The sequence below is a fragment of the Lontra canadensis genome, unplaced genomic scaffold, assembly GCF_010015895.1.
Source record: "Lontra canadensis isolate GAN:19392208 unplaced genomic scaffold, GSC_riverotter_1.0 scaffold15, whole genome shotgun sequence".
NCBI lineage: Eukaryota > Metazoa > Chordata > Mammalia > Carnivora > Mustelidae > Lontra > Lontra canadensis.
In genome coordinates, this window is record NW_022631009.1 from 16755099 (window position 1) to 16776239 (window position 21141).

The following is a 21141-nucleotide window of genomic DNA, read 5'->3' on the forward strand; positions in this document are numbered from 1 at the left end:
TGAGTGAATGAATGAATGAATTTACCAAATACTGCTTGAAATACTGAATTAGTCTAAGACCCAACTTTCCTGCTATTTCAATGCTTTTTTAAGTCAGATATAATTGGTTTGTGCAGCATTTGTAAAACCATTAGGTACTTGCTCTATTAGACTTCTTATCAATTAATAACAACATGCTTTTCACAAAGATTTATATTTTTCTATCTACCAAATAAATTTCATTATCAGTTTTTAAGCTGTACAAAATATCAATATTTAAGCATTATCTACTGAATTCTAATCCAACTTAACAGAGACTTCTATATTCCAAATTAACTTCAATAAGTAGTCTATAATTTAATTTTGCTTTTAATTTTTCACTCAACTAGCTAACCACCCTCTCAAATATCCCACAAACTGAAATCTGTAAGATTATTTTTCTTGTTATGTTGGGTACTATATCTTCCATTAAAAATAATCCTTTTTCTTTAGGCAAATGCTTAACATAGTCTTTCATCTATAATTAACAAGGAAATATTTTGCAGAGAAAAGAATTACCATCTTAAACATTCACGTGCTACAATTTACCAGGAAACAAAAAATTATTTATTCTCATTTGTAAACTGACCTTCTGGTTACACACTTTACAAATTAACTTTGAGTTCATTTAACTTCTTAATCTGTTTATATTTATGTTATATAATTTCAAGTCTGGGATCAGCTTCATAATATGTATTTGTAACTTGATTTCTCATGTGATAACAAGTATCTTATTTAGAAAAGAACTTGACGAAATAATTTTATAATGTTGCCTAATATAGCAAGAGTGATTAATTACATGCATGTCGCTTCGATGCAGTTGAGTTCTTTTTATCCCATCGTGAAGGCCTAAGACTCATATTACAATTGGAATAATTACTTAGCATAAAATTATTTTATCAACAGATGAAGTGACTATACAAGAAAGTCATCAATCGCTAACTTTTAAAAATTTTACTTGTGTAAGTCTTCATAATAAAATAGATAACTGAAAAATTTTTAAATATTCCCATTTTTACAACTTATTCTAAATGCTTTCTAGACCATTTGGCTCAGAATTCCTTACATGTGTAACTGGTCTCAAATACCATAAATCAACATTTTCTTCAAATTTCTAATGATATTGGCTATCACTTCAGTCTCCTATTTTCCTTATAAACATATACAGTAAATCAACTACTTAAAAATTATAGGAAACTTCAGATTATACAAGGGGACAAATTTCACTATTGATACTGACACCCAAACTCAGACATATATAAAGCTGTCATCTTTAGCATTTGTTCTTAATACTTTAAGACTCGTGCTTCTATCTGGAGATTTGCAGTCTATCACCTCTTTTTCCTGTTCTGGATCTGTTCTCTCCAAACTGCTCCACCTTCACATCCCCACTCACTCATTCACAAAAATAAGTTAAAGGATGTGCTACTTTTGGGGCGCCTGGGTGGCTCAGTGGGTTAAAGCCTCTGCCTTCAGCTCAGGTCACGATCCCAGGGTCCTGGGATCAAGCCCTGCATAGGGCTCTCTGCTCAGCGGGGAGCCTACTTCCTCCTCTCTCTCTGCCTGCCTCTTGCCTACTTGTAATCTCCGTCTAAAGAAATAAAATCTTAAAAAAAAAAAAAAAAGATGACTTTAAAAAAAAAAAGGATGTGCAACTTTCAAGAGTCTAATAATCTAATCAAACGTCTCACAGTTTATAACTTAGGACACTGCCATGCACATGTTTGCTCACATTTATCAGCCCAGTCCCTTAAGATTTTACAGAAAAACCAGAGACCTGCAACAACCAAGTAAAATCAGTCAGTTTAGAACCCAGAAGACAGGGGAAACGAAAACTCTTCACAGTGATCTCACTGCTTAAAAACAACGACAACAACAACACGGAATCCTTTGTGAGCTCAGCAAATGATTGACAATATGATTATGTCATTAAAGTGAAAAATAAGTTGCATTATAATACAAAATTAAAATACACCAAATAAGAAAAAGCTTCATGTTTATACTGTATCAGTTAGCCACTGCACATCATCTTTAGACCTTTCTCCAGTTCTAGAAGGAGATGGTGGTGGGGGCGTGGAGGGAAGGCGGGAAACACTAGCATCAGGTCAATCACGAAATTATAACATAAGGGAGTAGAGCTTTAAAACATTTTTTGGCCATGATCCATAACAAGAAATATATATTTTACATTGTGGGCCTGTAGAGAAAAAACATTTTATAGATCAATTACCCTTAGTCTGTGCACTCCACTCTGATATTTTCTACCCTATCCTATCCCAGTCTCCCTCTTTTTTTTTTTTTTTTTTTCCTTTTTAAATGCTGGCCATGACTCTCATTTGATTCTAAAAATGAGGAGAGAAGGAAAGTAAGTGTAGAAGCTAAGGATAGAATGTAGAGGTGGCTATGGGGGACTTTGCCCCACAGGAGATATTTGACAATATCTGGAGACATTTTAGGTTCTTATAACTGGGGGTGGGCATGCCACTAGCATCTAGTGGGCAGAGGCCACAGATGCTGCTAAGCACCTTATAATGCACAAAACAGTTATCCAGCCCTGAATGTCAGTAGTTCTGAAACTGAGAAATGTGTTCTGGACTATTTAATAAGGAAATCATAGATAAGATTGGAAGGTCAATAGTTCTTTTTAAACCTCATGAAAAAATATATTTTAAACTTTGAGAGACAGGTCTAACAATGAGATGCAGAGATACTATGACACTGGCAACCTAAGACATACCTCTTTCCATAATCTAAAGACAAAAAAAAAGGAAAAAACTCAGTTTGCAATTTTCTAACCCAACACAAAATATGAGGAAGTGATTGATACAGCATTGTAAAAGAGAACTATATGATGGCTAAGAGATAAGTGTTATAAAATGTAGAAATCACACAAAATTAGTGGAGATAACCTATGCCTCTCCTTCTGAAGTCCTATAGTACCTATAATACAAATTGAACAGGCTTATATTGCTAGTTATTTTAGACTTTCAATTTCTTAAGGGTAGAAACTGGGTCTTATTTAAGACAGATTTTTTTTGAGACTTATATCTCAAAATTATATCTCAACAAGTTAAAAAGTATATTCTTCTTAGCCTGAATACAAGCCTACTTCAGTATATGGCAGATCATAGAAGAGATGGAACCAACATAAATGACCACAATCCATGTAACCAGGACTATATGTTCAATCAAAACTCTTGAAGGCTGTCTCAAAGAAGTCTTAACCATTGTTGGTTACCATAAAACATTAAATAAGTAATCTAAAAATGTTCTTACTATCTACTATTTGACAAATTATCAGACAACGAACATACTATTATATTTATAGATAAGGAAACAGACCTAGAGTGGTGAAATAGGTAGAAGAGATCCTATAGTTACTGAATTTCAAAGCCAGGATCTGAGCTCCTCTTTGACTCTAAAACCCATGCTCTTTCCATAAAACCCTGGTAGTGTTTCACAACAATGGCCTATCACTCACAGATTGTCACTATCAGCCTAAGCCCATTTGTTGAGTAACTGTTCTCTTCTCCTTTGGTTTGTGGCATTTTCTATGTTCTTATCATTTATTTGTTTTAATATGCCATTTTGGTAGAAGGATTATTTTCAGCAGAAGGCACCTGAGAAGAAGCAAATACAAGAAGACTGCCTGCCCTCCCCCCTCTTTGCCTAAAAGCAGGATATAGATTGTAAAGGTGTCCCTTCCCCCTGCCCTCCATCAGGAAGGACAGAAGTTAATTGCTCTAATTAGCAGACAAGAGATGGCTCTGGAGAAGTCTACGTAACAGACTTTACCACCTAACACTTACCTTCCATTAGTTCCCTCATATACTCACCTTCCCATGATTTGCTACCCTAGAAACTCACAGTCCTTTTTCTTTGTCTTGTCATCTCTCTAGAAATCTACCGTTCTTTTACAAAGAGACTTTATAAGCACAAATTCTAACCACCCCCGTAAGTTTCAGGTAGCCGAAAGCTCCCACGTATATACATAATGCACAGGATAATAAATTAGTTTTCCTCTTATTACTCTGTCTTGTGTCAGTCCCCCACCCCAATGACCCTAACAGGCACAGAGGGGCAAAAAAGAGTTAAGTTTTTTCTCTGTACACCTTCCACATTAACTTGTAGAAATAAAATATAGGCACCGATTGGGATTATAACTAGAACGGCCTTAACCCCAAGACATTGTTTGGAAAGAACATGCACCTTTACAATATTTAGCCTTCCCAATCAGGAGCATGATGAATACCTACTCACTCAGTGACTACCTTCCTTTCTGTTACTCAGTAAGCTTTATAGCTTTTTTCATGTAGGCCCCCCTCCTTTCTTATTAGTTATTTTTAAATCACATTTTCTGTTTTTAGCTCAGAATGGGAACTGCTTTTCATTCACTTCTCTAACTATTTTTGGTACAGCACAAAATGATTCCATATTAATTTCCTATCTAGCTGTCTTCTTGAATTCCTTTATTGATTCCTGTTGATTCTTATGAAGAAGTCAATTATTTATCGAATGGTGTCAGAAAATTGTGTGTGTGGCGAGCAGGGAATTCGTGTTAGATCCTCACATATCTGGTATATTTTGGTAAATACCAAAATAAATCACAGAAAGATTAAAAAGTTAAAGGCTAAAAGTAATAAAAACACATGAGAAAATACACAGCTGAATATTTAACCACCTTGGGGATGAATAAAGAGTTTCTATGGATAAAAGAAATGGGAAAAAAAAAATCACCAAAGATGCAAAGACACCTCTATTAAATTCAGTATTTCTAAGTGACCCCAGAAAATGAGTAGATAAATATCAATATGGGAAATACATTTGAAACAGATGACCGTTAAATGGGTAAAAATCCTAACCGTATAAAAAGTTCTTAAAATCACTAAGAGAAAATGAATTAATACCCAATAGGAACATGGGCAGAAGAAATAACAGGAATGAACCAGTAATTCATAGAGATAGCAAACACCAATAAAATACAAAACATTCAACTGCACGATCAAATTCAAATTAAAATGACAAAGAGAAAGCCTTTCTGTGGCCTATTCAATTGCAAAGATTTAGTGCTTTGAGACTGAAAATTTAACTTCTGACAAGAATATAGAGTGTTATAACCATCCTGGGAAGCAAGTTGGTATTCTGAACCAAGAGCTTATAAGAATCAGAGCATGAATATGTATTTGTGAAATACTCAGGGATCAGGCAAAAATTCTTATGTAAAGATAACCATTAGAACATTATTTGTGCTCATAATTGGAAGCAATTGGAATAACCCCAGAGAGAGGAATAGTTTGTGGTAAATCCATATGATAGACTCTTAGTGCAGCCATTTTAAAAACGTATTTCTGAGGAACATCTAATGGCTTGGGAAAAAGTTAATGATATGATATCAATTAAAAAAAAATCAGAATACAAATTATATATAGCATGATACCAATTTTATCAATATGTGAAATACACATGCACAGGAAAAAGGGAAGAAAATACAACAAAATGTTAACTAACAATGGTTATATTTCAGAGAAAAGGTTATGGATAGTTTGCATTTCATTCTTTACACTTTGAAGAATTTTTCAGATATTCTAAAGTAAACACATTGCTATTTGTAAAAGGAAACACATACAAAATGTTATTTTACAATTATAGCTAATAGGTATTTTTTAACACACCATGAGGTGATGTAGGAAAATTTTCATAAACAAAGTGAAAAAGGTTTTTAAAAAAATCAGTAGACTTCTCCGCCACATGAACTACAGAAGATATTTACTTTTTAAAACTTGAAACTTTCTTCACATAACTGGCACCATTAAGAAACTTTTAAAATAAAGGTAGTTATATCTAACTATTAAATGTTTACCACAAATACAACCTAAAAAGAAAACCCCCAGGGAATTAACTACAGGGAAAGTGTCATTAGAAGACCGTACTTACCTTTCTCACTTACACTCTCACTTTCAATCTCAACGTCATCACAACTAGTGTATTCAGGTGTGGAAGCTAATTCCTCCTCTGAACTGCTCAATGAAACCTGGCGCATTTTACCTCCTTTCTTTGATTTATGAGGCTTTGGTGGTGGAGGTCTCACTGACTCTGACTGGTCGGAACTGAGAGAATCATTCCTTAACATTGTTTCCATTTTTTCCCGTTTTGTTTTCCTCACAGCAGAGCTGGGATCTAAGTGGTGTTGTTTCCTCAGTGAGTCAGTACGTCTCATGTCTGGTCTATCAATGGGTATTGGACTCCTCCGGGGGGTGGGAGGACTATGGTTTGTGGTCCTTTGTGGATAAGAACTTGGTCCCTGAGCCTCTCGAGTTCTTTCCATTGAGTAAGATCGCTGATTTTCCATGGCAGCTCTACGTTCAGATATAGATCTTTGCCTTGATGGTCGTTCCATCCTCAGCATAGAAATCCTAGAATCTTCCAGTTCAGCATTTGCCAAAGAAACATCACTATGCCTTCTCTCATGCCTTGCTCTGGACACTTCCGCATGAATACGCATTTGTTCTTCATAGGGCTGTGGCTTTACTGGATAACGGGCCAAATTCGGGTCACTTCGATAGCGTGCCTGGTATTCCTCCTCTCTCCGTTGCCTTTCATATTCATCTCTGCTCTCCACATCCTCATCATCTACAATATACTCTTTGGAATGCCTATGACTTCTCCTGTTGGAGTCCCTGTAATTTATATGATCAGACTCTTCGTAAAACTGAGGTTCACGCTGAGACCTCCTATCAGCATAATCTGATGGAGACCTAGGCATGGCGTTATCTGAAGTAGCATACTGTGAATATTCTTCTCTTTCTTCTCTTTGGTCGTATCTTCTATTCTGATCTCGGGATATGGATGGACTTCGTGTCCTAAGTAAGCAAAGGAAAAGAACGATGAGAAGAGCGATGTCTAAACAACGCAATGTTTCATTCATTCAATCACTGGTGAGTTGATGAATTAAATTCAAATAGTTATTTTGCTTAAAAAAAAAAACAAAACTCCTTTTAAAGTCATGCCATAGCCAAAGTCTTACTGGTATTCACTTTATTCAATTCAAATAGGAAATCTAAAAGGTATTTTCTGATATGGTTCTTTAATGCCTGACATACTATATACAGAATATACTTACGCCCTGAAATAAGATAGTCACCATCATACTCTGCTGCAGCAAAATGGGCTTAGACTCTAATTTCTTTGCTTGGCTCAATACACTTTGACAATCTCCCAACTGCTATTCTGAAGCTTTGAAAAATTCCACCTGACACTCTCTCTATTCCTGACATCTTGATATGAAGTCACTTGAAAATAGACTGAAGCCAAACTGATTTGGTTCAAGAGCTGAATATTTTTCTGACTAAAATTAAATGCTGGCTCTTTTTTCTTTTTTAAGATTTTATTATTTATTTGAGAGAGGGGGACAGAGACAGAAAGAGCGAGCAGGGGGAGGGGCAGAGGGAGAGAAACAAGCAGACTCTGCAGTGAGCAAGGAGCCCAACGCAGGGCACCCCTAAATGCTGGCTCGTAAATCATTTTTCATAGGGGTCTATGGGTGGCTCAGTCAGTTAAGCATCTGATGCTTGATTTCGGCTCAGGTCATGATCTTGGGGTTGTGGGATCAAGCCCCAGTGTCTGGCTCAGTGCTAGGCCCAGTCTGCTTATCCTTCTCCTTCTGTTCCTCTCCCCACTCTCTCAGTCTCAGTCTCTCTCTCTGTCTCTCTAATAAATAAATGAATAAAATCTTTTTAAAAAATCATTTTTCATCCATCAGCTACCTAGATCACTCCCAATATTGGTTCATCTAAATCTCCACCTAATCATTATGTCTCCAACCCTTCTTTACTGCTCTAACTTGAGATAAGCAATTTAAATAAATAACAACAATAATGACTTATTCATCACCCATTCAAAAAAATGGGGTGCCTGGGTGGCTCAGTGGGTTAAGCCTCTGCCTTCGGCTCAGGTCATGATCTCAGGGTCCTGGGATCGAGTCCTGCATCGGGTTCTCTGCTCAGCAGGGAGCCTGCTTCACCTCCTCTCTCTGCCTGCCTCTGCCTACTTGTGATCTTTGTCTGTCAAATAAACAAATAAAAAAAAAAATCTTAAAAAACAAAAAAAGTCTTTGAAGAAGTCCGAAGGGACTGCTATTTTTATTCTTAACTTCATTGAGATTAAGACCACCAACTCAATGACACTTTTCTTCTTTGTCTTTACATCTGACCCCTCATACTTCCTTATAGTTTCAGAGGAAGAGACCATATATTGAGTTCTCAACCTGCCCCCTAACACTGGTACAACATAGCAGACCTTATACTCATACATATTACTCTTTGTCAACAAAACATTCACACTGTCTTCTTCTCTGGTATGAACCCAGATAGTCAACCACTAGCCATGAAATGCAGTGAGACCAGAATCCTAAAGATGACAGAAATTCAGAATATCTGTTACAGGGATTTTTGCCAGGACAATATGAAGAAGAGATAATAAAAAGTGAGGTCAGTTGAAGTTAAAGATGACCAACTTTAGATAGCTCAGTTGTGAATTTCTTAGATGTTGTTGTCATTATGGGGAGGGGGGTAAAATCAAGAACAGAGAACGGCTACACGTGGAATGAGCCAACCCAGCAACAGTATCATTCCCCTCTAAAGTCTCCCATGTCACCGAATCTCTTTTTCCCATATGTGAAACACAGCCTGCAAATGTATCAATCAAGATTTATTAATAAAAACAAAAGTCACTCTAGGTTTTCCAGGGAGTAAGGGTTTTAACACAGTGATCAAGAGCTATGCAACTGCACCAGCCATAAAGTCCAGAGAAGCTGATGTTGCCGTTCTCAGCCTGAAGAACCAAACACAAGGGCTCTTGAGAGTTCTTTAGGAAGCCGATGTGAAGCTCAAGAGTCTATGGGAATCTGCCACCAGTTATCTCTGCTGCCCATAGCATTAGGTGGTCCATTAAGTAGGAGGAGCACACCAGGAGCCACTGAGATGTTTACACCCATGCGCCTGCCAACAGCAGCGGCTAGACAATAAGGGTTTCTATAACTCTTCCGCCTTCCAGTGTCACACAAGTGCCCAGCCAGGGGACATCCTAGCCTCAAACCCTAAAGGGATAGTATTACAGAAAATGAAGGAACTAGTCCATTTTATGATTAGGCAAGTGGACGTCATTTCTGTTTTTACACTTATATCCTACATCTGCCTAAAAAACATTTAGGACTTAAAAACAACTCTTTTCAGTTACAATTGTCACATAAAGCCACAGATTCCTATATTTTAAAATATATAATTAAAACAGAGCGCTCAAAATAAATTTTATAGTATTGACCTACATAATATCCTTTAGGGGTATCTGTTATGCATAATTCATTTTACTTTTTTGTCATTTTTTTAATATGTGTGACTAAAGGAAAAAATGCTTTGGCATGGTGGTGATTATCATAAAGAAGAGCAGAATCAAGGGACCTGGGTTTCTTAGTCCCACCTTGGGTATTAGCCATTTACTTGAACCTAGATGGCCAGTTAACCTTTGAGAGTCTATATTTTACAGTGAGAAACATAGATTATATACATTAACTCATATATTATTTTAACAAATATGTATTAGGCAAGAACTAAATGCTATATACTATAATCTAGATTAGGAATAAGGAAATGTGGGGCATCTGAGTGGTTCAGTTGGTTAAGCTATGATCTTATATTACTGACACCATAACTTCATTAAGTTAATATGCCTAAGTGAAAGCTTTAAGGATAGCAAAAAAATAATAGTTCTGGCAAGATATAAATAACTGACTGGTGCCAATTTTCAACATAGTCACATCTCATTAACTGGCTACTTACATCTACTCGCTATGTTTTAAAAAATGAGATAAATGAGAATTTCTCTAGGGAACTCTAAAAAATAGACATTTACATCAGTTCTTTTTTTAAAAAGATGTACTTATTTATTTATCAGAGAGACAGAGAGAGATTGAGTGCAAGCATGAGCTGGAAGGAAGAGGCAGAAGGAGGGGGGAAGCAGACTCCCCCCGAGCAGGGAGTCCAACGTGGGGCTCAATCCCAGGACCCTGGGACCATGACCTGATCTGCGGCAGACACTTAATGGACTGAGCCACCCAGGCACCCTCTATCAGTTCTTCTAAACTGACCATCTAACCTCCATTAGATGCAGACTTCATGTAAGGAATTCAAATACATTTTCGTTATGTTACTTTTTCCAATCTAAGTTAACAAATGTATTTGCCTCTAAAAATACAGGTTATTCATTAACCAAATTTAAATTCTGGAAATTGAAACTTCCAAGAGCAAGATTCTAGGGCTTCTCAGATTTATATGGTACATAAGAAAACTATTTGTTAAACTTCATTTCTTTTTAAAACTCTTCTTTTTTTATCTGAGTATGGTTGACTACATTCCCTACGCTGTGCTTTTTATTCCTGTGACTTCGTCATTCTGTAACCAGAAATCTATATCTCCCACCTGCCTTCACCCATCTTGACCATCCTCTCATTGTTTAAGTGAATTGTAATTACCCTAATTGTGATTGCAAGAAAGTAAAAAAATTCAGAAAATATTAAGGCGGAAATTGGATCTTTTGAAGACAGTTCAACCTAACGATGGACTTCCTCCTCACTGTACCTCTTCCCCAGGTAACCGTATCCGTTTCTATCTAGGAATGTCAACAACACTCTCAGACCTTAAGGTTCATGAGGAACAGCATCCTGAATCTGTTTAAGCATCATATAGGAGGTGCTTGAAAAACATCTGTTGAATTAAAGAACTGATTAATTCTCCCTTAGGTTATCTCTACTTTTCACGACATGTTCTATTCTTCTATACTCAAACCCACTGATGGGCTAAAATAGTCATTCTTCTCTTTCCCCTAGTTTTCCCTTGGCAGTAATAACACCCACCGTGGGTAAAAGGAAGGACTTGCTTTTAGTAATAGTGGACATTACATGTTAATTTGACTATTGTTGTTGGGCTTCAAAATCCAACGATTGCTTATAAAATGATTTCTTTGCCAAAATACATTTAGAGTGTCAATCACTTTACAACTAAACATTTAGAACAAAATCTCTTTGTAAATTAAGAATTTCTAGTAATATATTTGACATCACACTTGTCATCATGGGACAGAGGTAGGGGCAAGAAAAGAAACACTTCTATCCCTGAGGAATTAATGTAAATTTTTGAAAGTAGGTTATAAACAAAGTGAATATGGTGAGACTCTACAATATAGGAAATATATTTTATTATATTATTTATTATATTATTATAATTCACTGATTTTTAAAAAAAGAATATTTATCATAGAATTCAGTTCCAAGAGAAAGTCTATTATTAATTAGCATTTAGCAAGTCATCTAAGTACTTTTTAAAAATCAGACCTTAGAAAAACTGAATTCGGTATTAAATCCAGCAATCACGTTGTTCTACAGATTATGAAATTTGCCTGAAGCCTGTGAATCATACCGTAGATGCTGATTTGTACTGGATTTAAGTAAAAATAGAATAGTGCTCATGATTTCTGAAATTGGGATAACTATTGTCACTGTTACTTAACATGGAATAAAGTTTTTAAAAATACATTTTAAGGTAGTACATTAAAGCTATGCTAGGAGCAAGGCAAGATTTTATTCTATGACCATTCTTATCAAACAATGAAGAATCTGCTCTCAATTAGTCCAAAATATTAAAATATTCTGTCCAATAATTTTGCCAACTAGATCATGAATTATTTAATATATACTCTCCTTAAAATTAAAACTCCTATGTTTTTGGACACTATATTTTTTTCAGGACCTGGAGAAAACCCATGAAAATTCGAGTACTATATCTCTAATCTCTACCTTTCCTACTGCCCTCTGTAAGCAAGTCTTGGCATTTTTTTATTATTATTAGGTGGAAAACATTTAATTGGTAAAGAACTGAATGATAAATTGTACAATTCTCGAAGAAATCATAAAGCATTTAATAGTATTTTACCCATAAGTTATCATTCAGAAGAATGGAGCATTTCATCTAAGATGTTATATTTCACTTACTCCTTCAAAGACACTGAGAAAATAAGAGGCAGAGTCCAAAATTATGCCTTTCTTTAGAATAAAATGTATTAGTGACATTATGTAGTTCCTTACTTTTTACTCCTATGCATCAGTCAATCCCTATTCCTGATAAAACAATATCAGCCTATATTTGCATTCACTTTATATTTGTCTCAAATCTGTTCACCTTACCTTTTCTTATGGAAATCTAGGTTGTTACAATTATTTTCTCTTTTCCCATATTAGAGGGGTATTAACCAGAACCAGTTTATAGAAAATCACATACAGAAATACTGTGAATATATCTTAATTAGTAGCATTTCTGTTCACTGCTTATCATTTTTTAGTCATATGGACTAGTCAATCTATTCCTAAATATTCTACCTTTACTTCACACCTAACACTCCATTTTAAATGGTATTCTGATTGACATAATAGTTTGAGCAAAAAACTCTACCCATTAGTCTCTTTAAAGCTCCACGTCTAAAAATCAGACTGATAGAAAAACTCCAAATAAAAAGACTGTTTTCCAATTGAAGTCATTTTCAACAGTTTCCCAAAGGCAGGCTCAACTTACGTGCTGTATAAGAATTCATCGTGTTTTCACCATAGTTTCCATTTTAATATTTACAACTTTTACCATGCTATGTGTTTTGTGTTATTATACCACCGGCAATACTGACTATATATACTACAAAATAATCATCAAGTCTCTGAAAACATAATCTAGTATAAAACATTTGAAAACACTTATTAGGACACTGAAAGGTTACAGGGAAATTTTAAGCCTTCATATTTATGTACTTTTAACTCTTAAAACCTATATAATTTTTAAGAATCATGATATTGAAAGTAAAGAATTTGAAGATTACTAATTTCTGCAAATTCAAATTTTATGCAACTCAGTTAAGTACTACCTATAAGAAAAGCCCATAATCGTAATCTTTATTAGTAGAGATCATTAAATGACCATCACTTATAAATAATAGAAGTGATATTTGAAGAATCAATAATCTAAAAAGAACCTCCATCTTTTTAAAAGCTTTGTAAAGCACGGTTATTGCTTAATAAATTAAAATGATACTTCATTAACTCAATGACACAATTCCAACCATATAGATTAAAAATAACATCATAATCCAATTCTGAAATATGAAGCAATTAAGACATATTAAATCCAGGATTTAACAGAAATACAGGAGCCTGTAAAACATGAAATACATAGATCCCATGCCTAGAATTCCTACAAAAAGCTTCTAATAAATCAAACCCTTTATATTCACAAAAAAAAAAAAAACAAAAAAGACCAATCTTTTTTTTTACATATCATAATATCTAACACATTTTTGTAGTTTTACCTTTTGCTCAACCAATGCACATCTGTCGAGCATGAAGCATCATGTTGACAAAAATACATCAACACTGTGCCAGGCAGTGCTTTCATTTAATCCTTCTAGCTCTAGCAAAATCATAGGATCCATCCTTAATCAGTTGATTTAAAATTCTCTACTTGCTTACAATCATTTTATTTCAAAACTGAATTATTAAAAATTACATGTAAAACAACACTCGTTCATGGATGGAGTCATAAAATCCTGTAGTGATGGGCCTGTTAAGAAAAAGGTTATTCTTTAATGCTGTTGTTTCGTGGCTGGATATAGCTCCAGGTCAAGTAAGAATGTACCCTGTAAGGAGGATTATGGTACTTAGCTGATTAGTGCCTCACAATACTGAATACCAAATGCATCCTACAACCATGGCATTTCCGGGCACTATACTTAAAACGGACAGACTGCGAAATTTGTGAACTACGTTCTCCTACATGAATTACAGTATTACTAAAAGAGCAGAATTCCCTGTGTTTGCCATTGGTGTCCATTGCGCTGCTTTCACTATAAAATGTATAGTGACAATAAACATTGTTGATAGTGTAGCAGATCTATTCTATAATTTTTTTTCAATTATTCAGTAAGTGTCTTAATCTTCACTAAAAAGAGAATGCTTCCCCAGAGGTGTAATGGGACAGGAAATACCAGTTTCCATAGAAATGTAATAAAAAATAGTGTGTTCTAGGGGCACCTGGGTGGCTCAGTCGTTAAGCATCTGCCTTTGGCTCAGGTCATGATCCCAGCATCCTGGGATCGAGCCCCGCATCAGGTTGCCTGTTCCACGGGAAGCCTGCTTCTCTCTCTCCCCCTTCCCCTGCTTATATTTCCTCTCTCACTGTCTCTCTCTCTCAAATAAATAAATAAAATCTTAAAAAAAAATAGTGTGTTCTATGAACTAAGAAATTCATTAGACACTGAATTTCAATCAAGTTTTGTTCACTTCCTCACTTGATCTCTTAATGCCTCTATTCAGTCACTCAAAAAAAAAAGAAAGAAAGAAAAAAGAAATAGTAAAGACAATAAAATTCAAGAGCACTCATTTTCATAGGAATGCTAACCAAGGACAAAATTCAACCATTTAGACTCCATAGTTAATATCAAACTGAAAAACAAACAAAAAAAAAACCAAAAGATTAGCCAAAATACTTTGGTTAGTCCAGAAAATTTCAGACACGGGATTACAGTTGATATTATCATAGCTAGGCTTCCGCTTTATTTTCCCTCCCATTCACTTTTCCCACTTCCGTGACTTTTCTCGGCAGCATTATCCCAAATTATCGCACACCCCACAGCCAGTCCTCTCCCCCACCATTAACCTTGTTTACTGCTCCTCTTACTTGCCCACCTCAGACCTTCATTCATGTCATTCCTAATATGTTTAGTCTTTATTGATCTTTCTAGGTCTCCAATTTCCTCCTCCCTATCCTTTGAGAGGTATATTTTGCTTTTAGGACTTTTTTTCCCCATTTTTAACACTTTACTTCTGTATTTTTAAAAATTTTTGGGTAAGTACTTCCCATGCATTCAAATTTATGAGAACCCAATATGGAATTTAAAAGGTTTTCATGAAAATATAATTTCCGTATCCATTGACTTCAGAAGTACAAAGTAAAGACTCTATAAATCAGATACCAGTTTAATTTTTTATTTTATTCATGACAATATTTTCAACTTATATTTTAAGGATGAAGATATTCAAATCTCTGGAAAATGGTGTACAAATGATGCTCCCTTATAATAACCCATTGTGCCATTCTCCTCTTGCCACTATCCCTCCCAAAACAAAAACAAAACAAAACAAAACAAAAAACAAAAAACAAAAACCCTAAACATGTCAAAACAAAAAAACAAGACAAAACAAACAAAACCTACAAAGATTAGGAACCATTCTATACCAGAAGACAATTTCAAACTAGTGATTTTATTCCCCTTTTTTAAGGTGCTCTGAATTTATGACAGCCTTAGAAACAACCTTATGATATTCATTGAAAAAAAACAAACCATACAAAGAAGTAAAATGAGCAAGAAATAGAAGAAAAAAAGTACAGATATATTTAGCTAACAACTCCCTCCCATAATCATCAGGGAAAGCCCCCCGAGTCATTTTATTCCATTCTCCTCCGAAACATTTTACTGAACTGCAATTATTGGTTTAATACACCTATTACATTCTCTCCTTTTTCTACTTGTTCCAAAAAAACAACTTAGGGATTTTTGGATTGGGGCTTACAACAACAGTTACTCAGAGAAGAGAAATCTCTTCCTATAAAAGGACATAAACACATCTAGAAATAAATCTCAGATTAAAAAATAGATGCTGCTTATGTGCAAACCAAACACATACGTAATTAATTTTCATCATAAGTATCTCCTTATTGGGAAAAAGAATCACACAGTGTTTTAAAATACAGGAAATAGGGGCGCCTGGGTGGCTCAGTGGGGTTAAGCTGCTGCCTTCGGCTCAGGTCATGATCTCAGGGTCCTGGGATCGAGTCCCGCATCGGGCTCTCTGCTCAGTGGGGAGCCTGCTTCCCTCTCACTCTCTCTGCCTACTTGTGATCGCTCTCTGTCAAATAAATAAATAAAATCTTAAAAAAAAAATAAAATAAAAAATAAAATAAAATACAGGAAATAGAGATAAGCAGGTTTAAGGAGAAGCAGCGCCTTCCGTCACAGTCCATGGTAATTCTTTCCTCCCAACGGCTTGACCCATTGATGAGGAAATTCTATAGGATCTACCTTCAGAATAGATCCAGAACCCAAACACTCCTTCCCATCTTACCGCCTCCTCCGGTCCACGCCTAAAGAAGTTACCACCATTTCTCACGGGAATCACTGTAAAAACTTCCTAACCGGTCTCTCTGCGTCTACTCTGCCCCCCTTCATTTCAGTGTCAACACAGCAGCAAGAAAGTAAGTCAGATATGCTTGAAACCCATCAGTAATTCCCCGTTTTGCTGACAAGGCCTAAGGGATCTGGCACCCATCACTCTCTACTGGTCCCTGCCGGCTCACTCAGATCCAGCCACCAAGGCTTCCCTGAATTTTCTCACTTTGGAACCATCATTCTGGCAGCTCCCTCGACCTGGAATGCTGCTCCTCCATGGATCAGCACACACCCTCTGGTCTTTGTCAATAGAGACCTTCTTTATTCGTCCCTCATATCTCACTTTCTCAAGGAGGCCTCCCCTAGCCACTGTATTTAATACCTTGATTTGTCTCCAGCCTCTGCACCCCCAATCCCAATCCCCTAAGCCCACTTAATTTTTTAAAATCTTTTTCATAACATGTATTGCCTTGTAATTATGGTGTATGTTTTATTTGTCATGTTTACTATTTCCTATTATGGACATTTCACAGGCTGGAGGGAGGGATCACTGCTCTAGGTCACTCGATCACCAAATAACTGGCACCTAGTATATACTCAATAAACTTTTACTGAATAAAAAAATAAAGCTACAGAAGCAAGGTACTTTTACACTATGATAAAAATAAATATCACTGGGGCACCTGGGTGGCTCAGTGGGTTAAATCTCTGCATTCAGCTCAGGTCATGATCCCAGGGTCCTGGGATCGAGCCCCACATCGGGCTCTCTGTTCACGGGGGAGCCTGCTTCCTCTTCTCTCTCTGCCGGCTGCTCTGCCTACTTATGATCTCTTTCTCTTTCTGTCAAACAGATAAATAAAATCTTTAAAAAAATATATCATTTGACCTATTAGACCAAACTACTTACGATAGAAATGTAAAAGGGTTATCCAAAACTCACACTTTTTGTTTCCCTTTTTTGTATTTTACCTTAAAAAATAAACTCACAAATTACCCAAAATACCACCCCCAAGGGAACAAGTAAAAGATGTGCCTTCGACGGGTGAATTTTAAGAACATCCACCTCTTCACTCTCTCAGCTACTGAATTCTTTCTGTGCGATTCTGTTGATCTGTAAGAGCGATCTGAGAATTTAAGTGACATTTTCAGAAATGCTGAGAAAACTACAGGGATAGGCAGATAGGGAGAGTTGAGGAGTCAACCAACAGGCTGCTTCTTGAGAGCAGAACAGAAAGAATCCTTAAAGCCCAGAGCTACTGTTCTGTCAAGTAGCCTGCCACCAACCCGCATGAGAAAACCACTCACTCAAATTATTCTAGAGTGACAGGTACAAAGGAAGCTCTTGCCAAACAAGATTTTTCTCGGAAGAGAACTGATGATAACCAACTCAATACTACAGTACTGTCTAGAGCAACCACCATGACAAAATAAAAACAAAGACAAAAACACAAAACACATTTTATGTAAATGTGGGAGCCATCATTATACCAGTATTTGAGGTTACAGAAGTTTTCCAGTTCAATTCCCGGGTGTTCGTGTGCCAATAAGTAGACACACACAGCTTGTTATCTTGACACAAGGCTAAAGGAACAGGCACAAATTATTTGTGTATGATCTTCACCTTCAGATCTGATGGTTAAACCAAGGAAAGAAACCTGATTTATCTTCCCGTTAACAGAATGTTCTTTCTCAAGAGAAAACAGCACCTAACTCCTGCACGCTGGCATGATCTGTTGGAGTTCCTTGGCCCTCTACAGCAATACTGCATTGCTCCAAATGATGCATCGGTCAGCCTCACTGTTTACATAGGCAGTGTATTCTCTGGAAGATAGGTATGCTTAGTTTCTTAACACTTTAAGACTTTAAGTGAAATACTATGAAATGGAATCTTTTTTTTTTAAGATTTTATTTATTTATTTGACAGAGAGAGATCACAAGTAAGCAGAGAGGCAGGCACAGAGAGAGAGGAGGAAGCAGGCTCCCCACTGAGCAGAGAACCCGATGCGGGCTCGATCCCAGGACCCTGAGATCATGACCTGAGCCGAAGGCAGAGGCCTTAACCCACTGAGCCACCCAGGCGCCCCCCTGAAGTGGAATCTTTAGTAGATTGTCTTCAAAAGTGGCTGAAAGTGGGTTCCTGGGTGGCTCAGTGGGTTAAGGCCTCTGCCTTCAGCTCAGGTCATGATCCCAGGGTCCTGGGATCAAGCCCCACACTGGGCTCTCTGCTCAGCGGGGAGCCTGCTTCCCTTCCTCTCTCTCTGGCTGCCTCTCTGCCTACTTGTGATCTCTGTCTGTCAAATAAATAAATAAAATCTTAAAAAAAAAAAAAAGTGGCTGATGTACTAAACAATTATATCTCAGAGTACACTGTTTTCACTCCATTCCCAGTCTGAGAAAGTTTGCCCCAAACCTGTATATCAACACCATAAGCATATTAAAACAGAATGGAAATTTTAAGGAAGGGGGACTGAGGAGTTGAAGAAGGTAACACGGCTCCCCAGAGAGCATTCTATAAGACATCCTCTTTTTTAATAATTCTTTCCTTGAAGTAGTTCTCCCTTCAGTAAATCTTTTAGTCTCTTACCAGCTTATCTCCACACTCCTCTACAAATGTCCCACACTCCTCTACCGATTTCCCCTGCCAGTGTTGTGTTACAGCTAGTCATTCCACACCACCACCCCCCCCAAAAAAAGTTTGATGCTTACTGGAGTTCAACCCCAAATCACGTGAGGCGACACGTGATGGGAGCCACTGCTAGAGTTGAGCTTTGTGAAAGAAGGCTGGTAGGTTTTAACAAGTGCCTCTGTGTGGTTTCATAATATTTAAAACACGATGTTCTCTTTTAGATACCAAACAGGAAGAGGGATATTATTTAAGAGGCATGTCGGAAACCATGAGGATGATGAGTCATCAGATCAGACGCTGGAGTTAGGACTTTCTTTTCAATGTGGACATGTTTTTAAATATAAATGCCTCCAGATAAATTACGCATTTTGCCACTTTTATGGCAAAGTTTCTTTAGCAATTTTAAAGTAACGGATGGAAAGTAATACCACATAGTGAGATTATTTCTTTAAACTTTAATTTATGCCTCGCCTCTAAAAATACGTTAGGTAAAAAGTGAAAAATGGGAGAATATGGGGGGTTACTAAAAATCTTTTCCATGAAGAAAATAGGACATGTATTCTGAAAACAACTATAAGGAATATCTGTTGCTGGCCGTCTGTCGCTGATTTCTCTTCTTTCTTGGGAGGGAAGGAATGTTTCCTCCACTCTCAGCTTTGTGGTTTGGATCGAAATGGCCTCACTTGACCAAGGGGTGCGCCTAGGTTAGCAGGCATCGTCCCTGCATGTACCATCCCCATTCATTACCAGCACAATGCCCTGAGCGGGTCCAATCATAGCAACTTAAAAAGATTTGTCGGACAGTACTGAGACAGACTCCTGTTTTATGATTGAGGCTTCTTGTAACTCTCAGAGCTACTGAAATCAATGTAGGCTCATGAGTTGGGGGAATCTTCCTAAAATGAAGTCATAAAGACTGAGTGACACCTAGTGACAATTAAAAATAGAAAGAAATTAGGTCTTGAGTCATGTGAACGGAGATTCAAGATCAATCCCAAAGGCAGTAACATTTACCTTTGGAGTTTTTAATCAGGTAAACCAAGAAATCCCCTTCATTTTTTTAAGCCAGGCTCAGCTGAATTTTCTATTATTTGCAACTGAAATCTTCTAGCTGACATAGAATCCATGGTACACACTCCAAAGCCTTTACGTTACTTTCTCATCAGCTGTCATGATGCCTATGAACTCTACTTCTATGGAAACTGGTTTTTTTCTTTTGGGAAAAGTAAACACATTGGGACCTTCTGGTTTCTTGCAATCACATAATTTCTTTATAGTGTTTCCCATTTTCTATGTTTCTATTTAAATTCCAGTTATTTAACAAACACTGTAATATTAGTTGCAGGTGTATGATGCAATGATTCAATAACTCCATATATCACCCAGCAGGTGCTCATACAGCAAGTATACTCCTTAATCCCCAACCCCCCAACCCCTCTAGTAACCATCAGTTTGTTCTCTAGATTTAAGGGTCTGTTTCTTAGTTTGCCTCCTTCTCTCTCTCTTTTTTTTTTCCATCTTTGCTCATTTGCTTTGTTTCTTAAATTCTACATATGAGTGAAATCATACAGTATTTTCTTTCTCTGACTTACTTTTCTTAGCATAATACTATCTAGCTCCATCCATGTTGTTGCAAAGGGCAAGATTTCATTCTTTTTTTTTTTTAAGATTTTTAAAGAGATCACAAGTAGGCAGAGAGGCAGAGAGAGAGGAGGAAGAAGGCTCCCTGCTGAGCAGAGAGCCAGATGTGGGGCTCGATCCCAGGACCCTAGGATCGTGACCTGAGCTGATGGCAGAGGCTTTAACTCACTGAGACACCCAGGTGCCCCACAATTTCATTCTTTTTTAATGGCTAATATTCCACTGTGTGCGTGCATATGCGTGCATGTGTGTGTGTATCACATTTTCTTTATCCACTCATCAGCCAATGGATACTTGGGCTGTTACCATAATTTGGCTATTGTAGATAATGTTGCTATAAACATCAGGATGCACATATCCCTTCGAATTAGTATTTTTGTATTCTTTGTGTAAATACCTAGTAATGCGATTGCTGGATTGTAAGGTAATTGTATTTTTAACTTTCTGAAGAATCTCCATATTGTTTCCCAGAGTGACTGCACCAGTTTGCATTCCCACCAACCTTCTCATTTTACACTAAAAATAGTCATTTAATGAGACCAAACTCTTTTCTGAAATCACAAATCATAAGAGTGCATCCTTAATATTAAATTTCATATGAT

At 36.7% G+C, this 21141-nt stretch overlaps 1 protein-coding gene across 46 annotated transcripts in view; it reads right to left on the reverse strand.

The window, feature by feature from the left end:
- RIMS2 (regulating synaptic membrane exocytosis 2) overlaps positions 1–21141 on the reverse strand; it is a 586269-nt gene that overhangs the window by 313970 nt on the left and 251158 nt on the right. For all 46 annotated transcript variants that reach the window (XM_032858499.1, XM_032858498.1, XM_032858497.1 and 43 more), the window contains one exon: positions 5953–6878. In XM_032858499.1, coding sequence (XP_032714390.1) covers positions 5953–6878 — 926 coding nt within the window. The remainder of the gene's footprint in view (positions 1–5952; positions 6879–21141) is intronic.